The sequence below is a fragment of the Amphiura filiformis genome, chromosome 12 (assembly GCF_039555335.1).
Source record: "Amphiura filiformis chromosome 12, Afil_fr2py, whole genome shotgun sequence".
Classification (NCBI taxonomy): Eukaryota; Metazoa; Echinodermata; class Ophiuroidea; order Amphilepidida; family Amphiuridae; genus Amphiura; species Amphiura filiformis.
The window spans coordinates 60,736,760-60,750,042 of record NC_092639.1 but is presented as its reverse complement, the minus strand read 5'-3'; the positions used below and the strand labels follow the sequence as shown (position 1 = coordinate 60,750,042).

The following is a 13,283-nucleotide window of genomic DNA, read 5'->3' as shown; positions in this document are numbered from 1 at the left end:
ACAGCGAATTAACATTGATTGTTATATACATGACTTACATATACAAAATTCTACCAAATATTAATAGACTGGGGCTATGGTCAACTATGACGATTTATTAGCAGAGTATAAGATCACATGGTTACTTCATATTTTGTGTCATCGGCCCTGTTAACCCCAGGGCTGAAGGGGATTTAGCTAAATTAAAGCTCTATTTTTATTGGTTACTCAGATGATTATACCAGGTAATTAACCAATCAGGGACATTGTAAAAAAGGCTGTAGTGCCAATGAGGTTTTAAACAACGTTCTTAGCTCTGTTACATTGACAATTATATGAAATTCAAAGCTTCCAAAAGTTGCATGACAACAGCCTCAGTTTAGTATACTTGGTAAAATTGTGTAAAGCACTGAAATAAATGTGTTACAAGTACTGTTATTAAATATAAAGGTCAACACACATGAATATACACACACAAATGAAACAGAGCGCAACAACCCCGGTGGCACACCCCTTTGATAGCCAGACTTCTTGTGCAGTTCCCCAATGATATTTGTAAGACTTGTTATTACAGAACATTTTACACGTATTTCATAAATATACCGTAGTTACCCTAGCTTTCAGAGAAGAAAGGCAAAGCTTTGTTTGGCACAGAGTGTCACCCATGAAGTGAACACAAAAGCCTGCCTAAGTCACTCATTAACAGGACACGCAAGTCAATCAAGAGCAAGAGTGCTGCTCTTCTCTGGAAGCTAGTCATTGTTGGGCAGGAAAAACTGCCTGTGTTATTGGCCCCTGAACATGTTTAAAGCAAAAACTCCTATGCAACCTGTTGGCAGTTTTATTTTAAACATGTTCAGGTGTCACAAGCACATAGGAGGTTTTTCCTGCTCAACGACGTAGTGCAAAATAGGCATATTCTTGAAACATTAGTGTTAGTGAGCAAAAGGTACACAATACCCCATGAACACCAGAAATGAAAATATAAGTGATATGACAGGGTCAATGTTAGTGTTAATGTGAATTTGAAGCCACAAAATCAGATTAATAAGTGATCGCCCCTCAAATGCAAATGTTATTTCACCATGGAGATGATTTTAGGAACATTGGTCAAATCAGTAATGATAAAAATGTCCGTTCTTCCCTTCATGCCTTTTCCCTAACATATAATGTCATCCCCTCATCATAAACTTCAAAATGCGAAATACAAAAGAGGAACAAACTAATATACTGAAGCTTCTAGACCTTCTGCTATGTCTACCTAAACAAAAACGTAAGATTGCTATTGCTATGCACTGTAAAAGATTTTTTAGCGCCACTTTTTGTACTTTTCAAGTTCAAAGCAGGTACCGTAAGAAGAAAGGGCAAATACATTTTTTTGTATATCAATGTATTTTAAGAATCACAATTTTAAAAACAAAGTGGCACAGTTCAAAATTTGCAACATGGGAAATATGAATTGCACAAAAATGTCCACTTTTACAATATTCAACTAAACCATACTAAAGTGTGCTGTAAAATGTGCTGAGGCTTGTGGATCAACGTCTAGGCGTTGTGCCTGTGCGTAGCGCACTACAAATCACTGCGCTTTTTTTTTTTTTTTTTTAAGCTACAGCATACCAAACACTTTACATGTCTCCATGGTGGGTAAGATTTATTCATAGTATCAATGAATTGCTTCAATTACTTGTATTATTCGCTGACCTTTTATGCCATACAAATCATGATCACCCATGCATGGGATGCCAGAAACGATACAAAACTATATGGTTCACAAGTCCCTTTCCAAATTCCAAAAATGTAAGCTGTCTTATTTATATAGACTTAGTTATACATTTTCAAATTTCTAACCAATTGAAATTATTGTATGTACCATTTGCTCAAATTTGATACTAGTATAGACATTGAAAAAAAACCCACATCACGTGATAAATAAGTATGAAAACCCTGTGACCAATAACACCATAAAAGTCATACAATTAATATAATTTTCATATCACAAGCAATAAGTTACTTCATCACATCAGATATCTGCACCAAACAATCCAAATCCATACACCTCTTATAATAGAAGACACACTTAATCTCCCACACAGGGCGTGTGGATTTCAAGAGAAGTCAACCACTCTGGTAATCCCTTTTGAAATTCACATTCCCTGTGTTGAAGATTAAGATCACATCTTCCATATCATATCATATCATATCTTATCATTCAGTAAACATGAATAACAACATTTCATTGGTTAATAGCCAAATAATATAATTTCGTATTGTTCAGCGTTCATAAATTACCGCACAATATATAGCCGTATTATTCAGCTCTTAATCAGTACCGCAATTAACGGGCCTGCATACTCGCGTTGTATTGTACACTGTGCTGATCGCGTGATGTAGAGACGGCAATTACGCTACCTCGCGTCGCGTGCTAAGTGTAAAGCGCCACGCGTTGGCAATGGCGCGCTGTATTACATGGCTTGGCGGTAGTTGCATGACAGAAAACTGTAAAGCATACTTGGAAGAGTTTGGAGTAGGCCTATACCTTGATCATTTTATGATTGATTGATTGATTGATTGATTGATTGATTGATTTAAAATTCATGTCTACTGAATGATAAATTTGTTACCCCCTGTCTGTTCATATGCAATACGAAAAATATCACTTGTTTTTTTGTATTGCATGCACAAACAGGGGATAACTAATAATATCATATCATATCATATCATATGCATGTTCAGCATGCACAAAAATAATAGCATACTGCAACTGAAACTATAAAGCAGAAGTAATTAAGTACTGAATAATCAAAATAAGATATGAAAAAAACCCCGTCTGACCCCAAATGAACTAGCACTCTGTTGGGCATTGAAATCCTGTGAGCTAGACTAGTGATGCATTGTAAATACCGGGACAAAGTTCTACAAAATTTGTGGTGTGCTCCTTTTGGCCTGTATTAGGCCACAATTATCCAATTATTTTAGCATTAACATAGGACCCATTTGTCCTAGTTATGTCATTTCGGTAGCAGGTTAACGAGACAATTTTGTCCCTTTGAAATTTTGCGCAGTACTGGACTAGACCAGACTAGCAACCAAAAGTTGGATAGATATTCATGTCACCACTGTCAAAGTGGGGGGGATCAACATATTTAGTGCAAAATTGCTACAACAAGTGGACATTTTGGGTTTACTGGGGGGGCAACAGGGGAAAGAGTTCTGACAGGGGGCATTCCCCCATGGCACAGCCACTGTGGATTTGGGATCACCAAGAACCAGTGTAGCATGGTATTGGTTTTGTCTTCCTGTTTAATAATTAATGTTCCCAGATAATATATGCATCTCCTCACTATTACGGAGAACATTTCTGATACTTGCTATACCACTGAGTTATGTTAGGTACAACCCATATAGTACAGTCTGATCTACATATTGGGATATTGCAGAGGAAATCCATACACCACCTATGGTTGAGTGACCTTAATCTTCAACACAGAGGGTGTGGATTTTAAATGGAATCACCCATTCAGGTAACCCCATTTGAAATTCACACTCCCTGTATGGAAGGTTAAGGTCATGTCTTCCATAGGGGTGTATGGATGTCAACTGGAATAGGCCAGTGAACAGCTTGGTACATGAAGGATAGAGCCATCATGATATAATATATATTAGGAAACTTCTGAGTAAGGTTGCAAAAAAAAAGTCTCAGCCAATCTGAGCGATAACCCATGCAAAACGTGCATACGGTCAAAAATAAAAAACAAAACAATTCCTGTGTTTCTTTCTCTATTATACACCATTCCTATAATTAGCACTTTCCTGCCGTTGATGGGATGAACATCAATATAACGCCCCTCTTGACCACTCCTTTGTTACTTGATAATCATGCGATACCCTTCTTGACTTCACTTCATTATTTTATAATATAGGATATCGATGTTCACCCCACCATCAGCAGGAAAAGTGACTTACAGGAATAAAATGACACACACCGAAACACAAAAATGCTGCGGTTTATTTAACAACAAAAGAAAAAAATTCAAAACATTAAATGATTTGTATATGATTAGCACATACCTAAAACAATTAAACATAGTTGTAAGAATAATTAGAAAAAGAACAATATATATATATACAGACAATTGTAAATTTGAAAATTTCATCTGTGTGTGCAACAAAGTCATATATAATAGCTGAATTAAGTTGAATTTCTAATTCTTATGTGATAAAGGATCCAGAAAGAACAAGTCAGCATTTTGTATCAGTAACCAAATAGGTATTAACCCATTTGGGAGAATGATATCACTTCTCACTGTTCAAGGACATGGTCACATTGGTCACACAAGTGCCCATGCATTTGAATGGTCCAACTATATGAGCTTGGTCACTTAGGAAGTTCCTGTGATAACATCATGAGGTCAAGAGCATCAATTTACAAATTCTCACTTACTTGTAAAATTGAAAATCCAACCAGTGCTTTTTGAGAAAATAATTTTCAGACAAATTGCAGCTATATCAGTAAATAAATAATATTTTTGCAACACATTTGAACACACAAGTTTTTCACGTCCGTATATATTTTAAGTCCATTACAGCAGTGTCTGGCCCCGTATGGTACCATGACCGTGCCTAGTTAATCCAGTCGTATCACTCTCCCAAAATGGTAAACCTATAATTATGAGAGATAAGTGGCGATTGTGTATAAGGCAATTGCATATGTTTTGTACAGTTGCAGTACCCTTATCAGCCTTCATTTAGATTAACATTTGTAGCCAGCATCAGCTAGTGTATGATTCATAATGTTAATTTGTATACTGTGTTGGTCAACAAATTTTAGTCAGATTTCTCCTCAAAATACAATATTCAACTCACACACAGCAGCTATTTGTTGATATGACTCAGTTGCACAGACAAACCAATTACATGAAACATGTCAAAATAAGGTCAAGTGTTACCTTTAGGTTTTTCAGGTGTTGTTCTGTACTGCTGCGGTACTGATGCATACATGTTACTAGGGTCTCTGAAATAAAACACATACACAAAGAACATGCAAGTCGTAAGATATGCTCACAAGGCAGTTAACAATTTTCCTCAAAATTTTGATTTTACATGATTTGAAAGTTATTTGATTACATAATGATAGCACTTGTTAACCAAATTGATCCCCAAATTGCTTGGAAAAAAGGTAGCTGCACCAAAATTGCTTTAAATTTATAACTACTTATATAACATTCCGACGCACTGGATTCTTAGTTGTTCTCTTATCATGCTTATTCCTGTCAAAAACCCAGTTAGACCCCAAATGCACTTACTCGTCAGACACTGAGGGCGTCCTTGCTTGGAACCGGTTTGTGTCTAATCCAGGTAAGTCTTGTACCGTATCGTAGATGGTTTCTGTGTCAAACCGCTTGTCGTACACCTCTTTAAGGAACACTGAATATGCCAATGCTGTGGTATATCAAAGGAAACATGGTATGATGAATGGGTGAGATGGAATTCATTCTTACAAAGAAAAAAGTCCCAATTTGTTGCTGTTCTAGCATTCCAACGTATGATGATTTTTGGTGAAAATGATTTAGGTTTAATTTCTTAATCTATGACCCATATACTCTACCTTCTCACAATGCCAATTCAGCTGTGTATTCATGCCAGTCATAATTTAAATCACTTGGACCTACATGACTAAAGGGACAGTGTGGTTCAGTGGTTAGAATTCTCGCTACTGGTGCACAAGGTCCTGGGTTTGATTCCTCATGGTGGCAAACTCGTTGGGGTATTGACCTAAAATTAAACTCTGAATATTATTTTACTGGCAACATCTGTAGATTAAATCTAGACTTTTGCTCTCCCCATGGTACATTTAGAGTTGGGTAAATGAACCATGAAAGAATTCCCTAATTCGAAGGGGACGTTAAGCCATCGGTTCCGTGTACAGAATCGTCATATCTGCACATATAGCTGGTAGTCAGTTTTGAAAAGAGTAGGTGTTAAACCCCTGTCCTGGTGTTCATATGGACCCAAATAGAGATCAGCTTCACAAGAGGCTTTCTTGGGTTATCCATGGTTGTGAAACCCGAAAAAAATCAAAAAGATATAAGGAGAAAGAAGATGTTCACTTACGTTGTCCTTGAATAGCAAGGCCAGCTGGCAGAAATTTGCAGTGCTCCTTTTTGGATTCCGCAAGGTTGTGGCCTTCTAACCTCAACACCTGAGTCTCATAGTCGCCAGACTTACATTGTGTATCCAAGTCTACACCCACTATTAGTGTAGGGACGTTGTCATAACTATCTAAGAAATTTCTGAAGTAGAGACACACACAAAAAATATATCAGAGAATTGCAATGGCAGCATAATTGGAAATGTACTTTTTTAAAGCAGTGACTTGTTCCATTCCACACAGCTGTTAAGGAGAAGCTAAACACCCCCGCTCCCCCACCCAATGACAGAGAAAGTGTTGATATACACTTAATCTCACAGCAACCCACATTGGCGTACCCAGAAACCTTAGACCCCCTTTTGCATGTTTTAGGCATAGAATCTGAGGTGCGCATTCACCCTCTGCCACCCCCTTGGATAGGACCCACAAAAAGTGATCTTAAAATTAAAAATTTATTTAATTTATTAAGAAGTTACAACATTTCATGCATTGCGCTATTTTTCTTTTACCTCAATTTGTTCTTTGGAAGATTTGAAAATATGATTGTTCGGATTTTTGGTAGTTTCAGAATCTAAACAAATCAGATTAAATATGAACAGTTGGCAGGTATGTATACATATAGACATAGAAAATGTTGCCAATCACCTCTGTAAAAGCACATCAGATGGGAATCCTTTCCAACTTTTAACAAAATCAGGAATCTATTCCAATTTTGGTTTGAGACTATATCCAAATAAGAACAGGAAAACTGGTTGTGTCAAGGATTAGACACTTTTCCATAACAAGTGGTTTATAATAGAGCTGCTACAGACATTTGGTGCTCACATTTCCCTATGACAGGGAATGTAATTGATATCTATAGGGAAGAGTAGGATGTCAATCTATCTCCAATAAAAGCAAATCAACTGGGAATCATTCCAAAGAACAACAAGTACTTGGCATCAATCAAGGAATCAATTCCAGTTTCGCTTACAGACTACTGTAAACCATGAAATATCTGTGTGCATGAAAATTTCATGAAAATTATGTAAGTAACAAAATTCAAGCAAGAAAATTTCCTGCTTGCAAATATTGGCTTTGTCCTATAGGCGTTTAAGAAAACATCAATTTTATGAAAAATTGAACACATCAAAAATGATTGATCTTTTTTAATTGCAAAAAATTTGTGCCGCGGAAATACTGTGCTTTACAGTTTATTCAATAAAACATACTTATGGCTCTTACTGAACAGGATGATGCACATAACCCCTAGTTCCATCCTTGGTTGAGAATTCATGAAAGTGGACTCATTGGTTCCCGTTTCCTGCCCGCATTGGTTTTTCCATCCCGCATCAAAATTTCATTATTTCATGTTTTTCATTTTTATAAGTAGAGTTTGAAAGTTAAGAACAACTTTTGTAGTTAATCAATCAATTTGAGTATGTAAACTTGTAAGTTGTATTCAATACTCTCTATAGTGTGCCAGATCGGACATACTTGCATCCTCTACAGCTGTGTGGTAGCTATATTCCGTTTCCACAAACAAACAAACAAACGAACAATGATTGTCATCACTGCCAAAAGTATCTAATTCCCTTGGTTGTTGAAGAGTTTATGATGTGTGTAAACATTTTGATTTAAAAATAAATTATATATTTATCGTCTCAGTTGTGTATATCAAATTGTCAGGAATTCTCACGCTGTCATTTGATGTTTGATTATACTATTTTTCTAAATTAATACCACTATGTTTGGCAAATATCAAATATCAACACTGATATTTTACTACGACCATTGTTTCCTCACATGCACACCATGAAGGGGGATTCCTGGCTCTGCCCTTCTGGAAGAACCTGGATCAGAATGTACTATTCTCATATGGAAAACACCTTTTTTCTATACCAAGTACACATCAGAATATAGCAGTGCATTCTGATGGTAAGATTTATTTACCACAATTCACTATTCTCGTCAACACAAAAACTAACCTCATGGTTTCGAATGATGCTTTCCTTTTAGTTGAATACACCAGGATATAACCATGGTGAATATCATCCCTATACAGAGTGTTCTGATGGTAAGACATGACGTCAACATCAATCTTCTTCCTCTCGGTGCCTAGGAACAGGTCCAGGGTGATACTCTGCTCCAAGTCTGGTGTCTGGAAGCATGTGTCATGACCCAGTAGAGGGCCCAGGACGAGATCTGGTAGGAACTGGTCTCCACACATCAGAGCCATGCCGATTCTGAAACGCAGGAATGGGAGTGTGCCACAAGATATTTATGTATGTCTTCAACTTCATATTTATGAAATGAAGTTAAGTCCAAATTAATGTGGAACTTTAAAAGCTGGATGATAGCCTCATCCCCCAAAATTTTAACACAAAAAATTTATATTTTAACATCAAGAGAAATACACAAATATTTCTTAGGTGTTTTTTTTTCATATGAAAAGAATTGGCAAAAAGGAAGTAAATGGCAGTGCTGGTAAATATGAAGCTCCATTACAGACATTGATTAAAATGTGACCTTTTACCCTCATGTTTGGTCTTAGCACTTGACAGTTATCTTAGCATACCTATAGAATGTGTAAATATATTGCTTAATTCAGTATTTTTTTATCCGATCTGGCGGTGCTCACATGGTGGATATATAGGGCTTCATTAATCATATTGCAGCTAATTTGTTGGATCAAAGCCTCCAGTGCTTTATTTTTCAATAAAGTAACCCATCATCGAAGACCCCATTTTACATGTCACTGAATGGCACCCATTTTTTGCAGTGCAGCATAATTCTCTAACCTCATTTAGAAAAAAATGGACCAAGTAGCAGAATGATGCGATCAGTAATTTTGGTGTGGTTGCCATCAGTATCAGTGAATTAGCCTCACATTTTGATATACAGCTTGAAATCACCCCCACATAATCATATAATGGAGATTTTGGCATCAGAAGAAAGCTGATATTTATCTCAGAATCACAAATTTTAAGCATGAAATCTGTTCACTTTTTTCAACATAAATGCAACAAGAGGCTCAACAGCAATGGTTGTCATCCATCCTGTTCTATGGACTGTTGTTAAACATGTTTTTGCTTCAAATATAAAACACCTAGTGGAATTTAACTAAGAAATCAGATTGTTTTGGTAGAGGCCTCAATGCAAGCTATAAAACACAATATGAAACAATCTGACCACCTGCTTCAATCTACGTAGCGTATTTATTGTAACTTTTCTTTGTTCCATATCAATGTAGTCACTCACCACTAGAACAGAAACTTGGTGATTGAATCCTATGTAGCCTATTTAATTGCAACTTTCTTTGTTCCTTATGAATGTGTTTACTCATCAATCAATAATAAGACAGAAACTTGGCCATTGAAACCAATCAATTAGTTGAGATACAATTTGTTAGCTACAACAGGTATATGCGATCATATTGAACATAAAATAATGGCAATGAATGTTGAAACTGGCACTGTTCGCTAGTCCTGAATTTCGCCAGTTTGGAAAAAAGGTTTGCTAGTCCCAAAATTAACAAGGGTCACTAGTACGAAAGTTAGGTTTAGGATTAGGTTTAGGGTGCTAGCAAACTTGTCAGACTGGTGACCTTTTTCATTTTGCACACAAGCGATCCTTAGGACAAGCGCTCTTTAGGACTAGCAGACCCACCCCATTGTCCCATAAAAGGTTATTACTAAAAATTAAATGTTAGAGTTATATCTTGTTAAAAATTAAGGTCATGTCTGCCATAGGGGGTGTATGGGTTTCAAGTGGAATAGCCAATTCCGTTGGATAAATGGATACATACCTGAGATCAGGCTCATCTTCATCAAGACCATCCATATTATCCAAACCTTCACTCATCTTCCTAGTAGTAACAATGAATCGGAAGGCCTTCTGGATCTGGGATTCATGGAACTTCTTGCCATGCCATATGACACTCTCATCCATAGGCATTTCTATGATGGAACACTGGTTGAGTCTAGTAGGGGTAAAAAGTAATAATGATACTGGGTTAGAATAAGTTTCAAATTACCCTATAAACTATACAAATAATGTTTTTCCATAAATTTTTTTACAAGTGTGACTTAAATGGGAAAAACAACAATACACCCCACAGCACATCTAACAACATATAGAGATTATCTTTAATTGCAGCTCAAATACTGGAAAAGTTGCAGCAGTTTTTTCCCATTCCTTGATCCCCAACACTATGATCACAATGACATGATGAAGGTTGATTCATGATCCATTATATCTACCAGCATATATTGTTTGTGCAAGAAGTCATATGAACCATTATCATGATTATCAGTCATTTTGCATGAGAAACATCTTCAATCAATTGCTTTTAAAACCTGAAAAATAGCATAAAATTTGCACCTTTACCCCTATTTTCATAATCCACAAAAAACTTGATTTTGACAAAAATGGCAACCACTCTGCGAAGAGCCGAGATTCATGTTCCGAAATAGCTATAGTGTGTCTTGTCTCAAGTTGAGAGTAACAATACATGAGAGCGATGCAAGTGCATTTATACTCTGTTGGTGAAACACATAAACACACTGCTGGCACTCTCAACCAGAGATGAGACCCAGTATTCAATAGCTCAAACAGCTTTACATTGCATAACATGATGGTGCTCTCATCTTGAGGCACAATACAGAAGGACGGTATAAACCAGGGGTGTGATTGGTGCTTTTTGAAAAAAAACCCAAGGCAATGAAATTGCGAAGCGAGCGGAGCTCTCGCCTGTTGCGGCCGGGGTCCAGGGGCAACGCCCCGGTGGGGGTCGAGGGGGTGAAGCCCCCTGAAGCCAGAGGAGTTTTACACACTTGAGCACCACTGGAGATGCAATTTCATGGGGTAAAATGCAAAAATGAGAAACTGTTAAAATACTTCACTGGTATAAAAACATTTATTATCTGCGAATACATACTTCCAGTATCATATCATTCACATGAGAAATTGCATCACCATTTTTGCACAGTACAGTGTGTCTATAAATCATCCAGTCAGGGTTCTGTATGAACATCATTTGTATTATCTTGTAACTCCACTTATAATTTGCATGGTTGTGACCACTCAGCGGTTAATTGTATATTGAATATGTCTCCTCTTAAGAGTAAGCCAATTAATAAGGCTGTTTATTGTCTTAATAAGGCTGATTTTGATAAAATGAAGTATATGCTTGTAAATAGTCCCTGGTATTCATGTTTAGATGATAATGTTAATATTATGTGGAATAAGGCTGAGTCTATTATTATGTCTTGTATAGACAACTCTGTTCCAAAGAAAGTGGTTAGAAGAAACAATTCGCTTCCTTGGATCAATAGGGATATCAGAAAGTTATGTACTAAGAAAAGATGCTGTATAAAAGGTCTAAAGTTAGTAAATCTCCTATTGCATTGCAGCAGTTTAAGGACTGTAGTAATAAGTTAAAAGCTGCAATTAGAAAGAGTCATAGAAATTATACTTATGATATTTCCAAAAATGTTAAGAGTAATCCCAAGAAATTTTGGTCATATGTTGCTTCTTCCAAAAAGTGTTCTGAAAATACTTGTTTTACTGTTGATAATGATGTAATTACTGATCCAAAAGATATTGCTGATGTATTCAATACTCATTTTTCAAGCAAGTTTGATAACATGTATGATTCTATTAATCTTGATTCTTTGCCCAATTCTATTCCTTCACATGGTGCAGCCCCCCTTTCTTTTGAGCCTATTACAGTAAGTGAAGTGGTGGATGTTCTTAATAATCTTGATTCGTCCAAATCTCCTGGTCCTGATGGCATACTTCCTGTCTTTTTAAAGGTCTGTTGTAATGAGTTAGCTCCAGTGTTATGTAATCTGTTTAATATTTTTCTACAACATGGTCAAGTCCCTAGTGCTTGGAAAGAAGCCAATGTTGTCCCTATCTATAAGGGTTCTGGTAAACCCAAGGATGATGTTAGTAGTTACCGCCCAGTTTCTTTGACAAGCATTGTGGGTAAGGTTATGGAAAAGATAGTTTCTTCTCGTATAATGAATTATGTCAATGAAAATGATATTTTGTCTGATAATCAATTTGGTTTTCGTGAGTGGCAGAAATTGTGAGCAAATATTGTCAAAATTTTTCCATCTGCTTAGTAAATCATTGGATGATCGTAAATGTTGGCTGGTTGATGGTATTTTCTTGGATTTTAGTTCTCTGCGTTTGATAAAGTCGATCACAATCTTTTGCTTGGTAAACTTCATTCTATGGGAATTAGAGGTCAACTTCTTCGTGGATTCAAAACTTTTTGTACATGCGTAAGCAAAGGATTATTTTCAAAGGTGTAGTTTCTGAATGGTGTGATGTAACTTCAGGTGTTCCTCAAGGCTCTGTTCTTGGTCCAATTTTATTTCTTCTGTTTGTTAATGACTTAAATGATGTGGTTTCTTCTTCTCTTTTCCAGTTTGCTGATGATAATTCAATTGTCCGTCCTATTTATGGTGATTTAGACCATAAGATTCTTCAGCAGGACATTGAAAACATTTTTCAGTGGTCAGTTTGTAACAAACTTCCTTTAAACCTTTCAAAGTGTTCCACCATGCACATGACTAGATCTAAGTCTCCCAAATTCTGTAGTTCTTATATTATGGGCAGTGACGAGCTTAAAGAAGTTGATGAATTCAAACTGCTTGGAGTTACTTTCAGTAAGGACCTTTCCTTTGACTCTCATATTAGTAATGTCGCTAATAAGATTTCTAAACTCTCTGGTTTCATAGTTAGATGTACCAGAAATATGACTTCTGATGCTTTACTCAATCTTTACAAATCTCTTATTTTGCCTCACATTGTTTATTGTGTCTGTGTCTGGTCTCCATTTCAAAGGAATCATATTGATAGGTTAGAAAAATCCAGAGGAAAATCACTCGTACTTTGTTCTACAAAGATTTTCCTGAAGTTGATTTTGAAGATCGTCCTTCTTATTCTGAGAGGCTTGTAGACCTTGAATTGATTAAGCTTGAGGATGTTTACAAGTGTCAAAGATTAGTCTTTGGATTTAAAATAATCAATGAATTTGGGCCTGCTTCCTTTAGTTCTCTGGTTCAAAGAAGTATTTTGGATAATTCTAGGCTATTGCACAAAACTGCCAAATCTTCTTCTTTCTTTAATTCTATGTTTGTTTCACTTCCACGTCTTTGGA

General features: G+C 36.3%; 1 protein-coding gene across 1 annotated transcript in view; it reads right to left on the bottom strand.

The window, feature by feature from the left end:
* The window catches only part of LOC140166530 (rho GTPase-activating protein 5-like), a 93,117-nt gene that overhangs the window by 61,175 nt on the left and 18,659 nt on the right, over positions 1–13,283 (bottom strand). Inside the window, 5 exon segments of the mRNA XM_072190014.1 lie at positions 4,929–4,993; positions 5,286–5,421; positions 6,094–6,272; positions 8,098–8,355; positions 9,918–10,091. Coding sequence (XP_072046115.1) covers positions 4,929–4,993; positions 5,286–5,421; positions 6,094–6,272; positions 8,098–8,355; positions 9,918–10,091 — 812 coding nt within the window.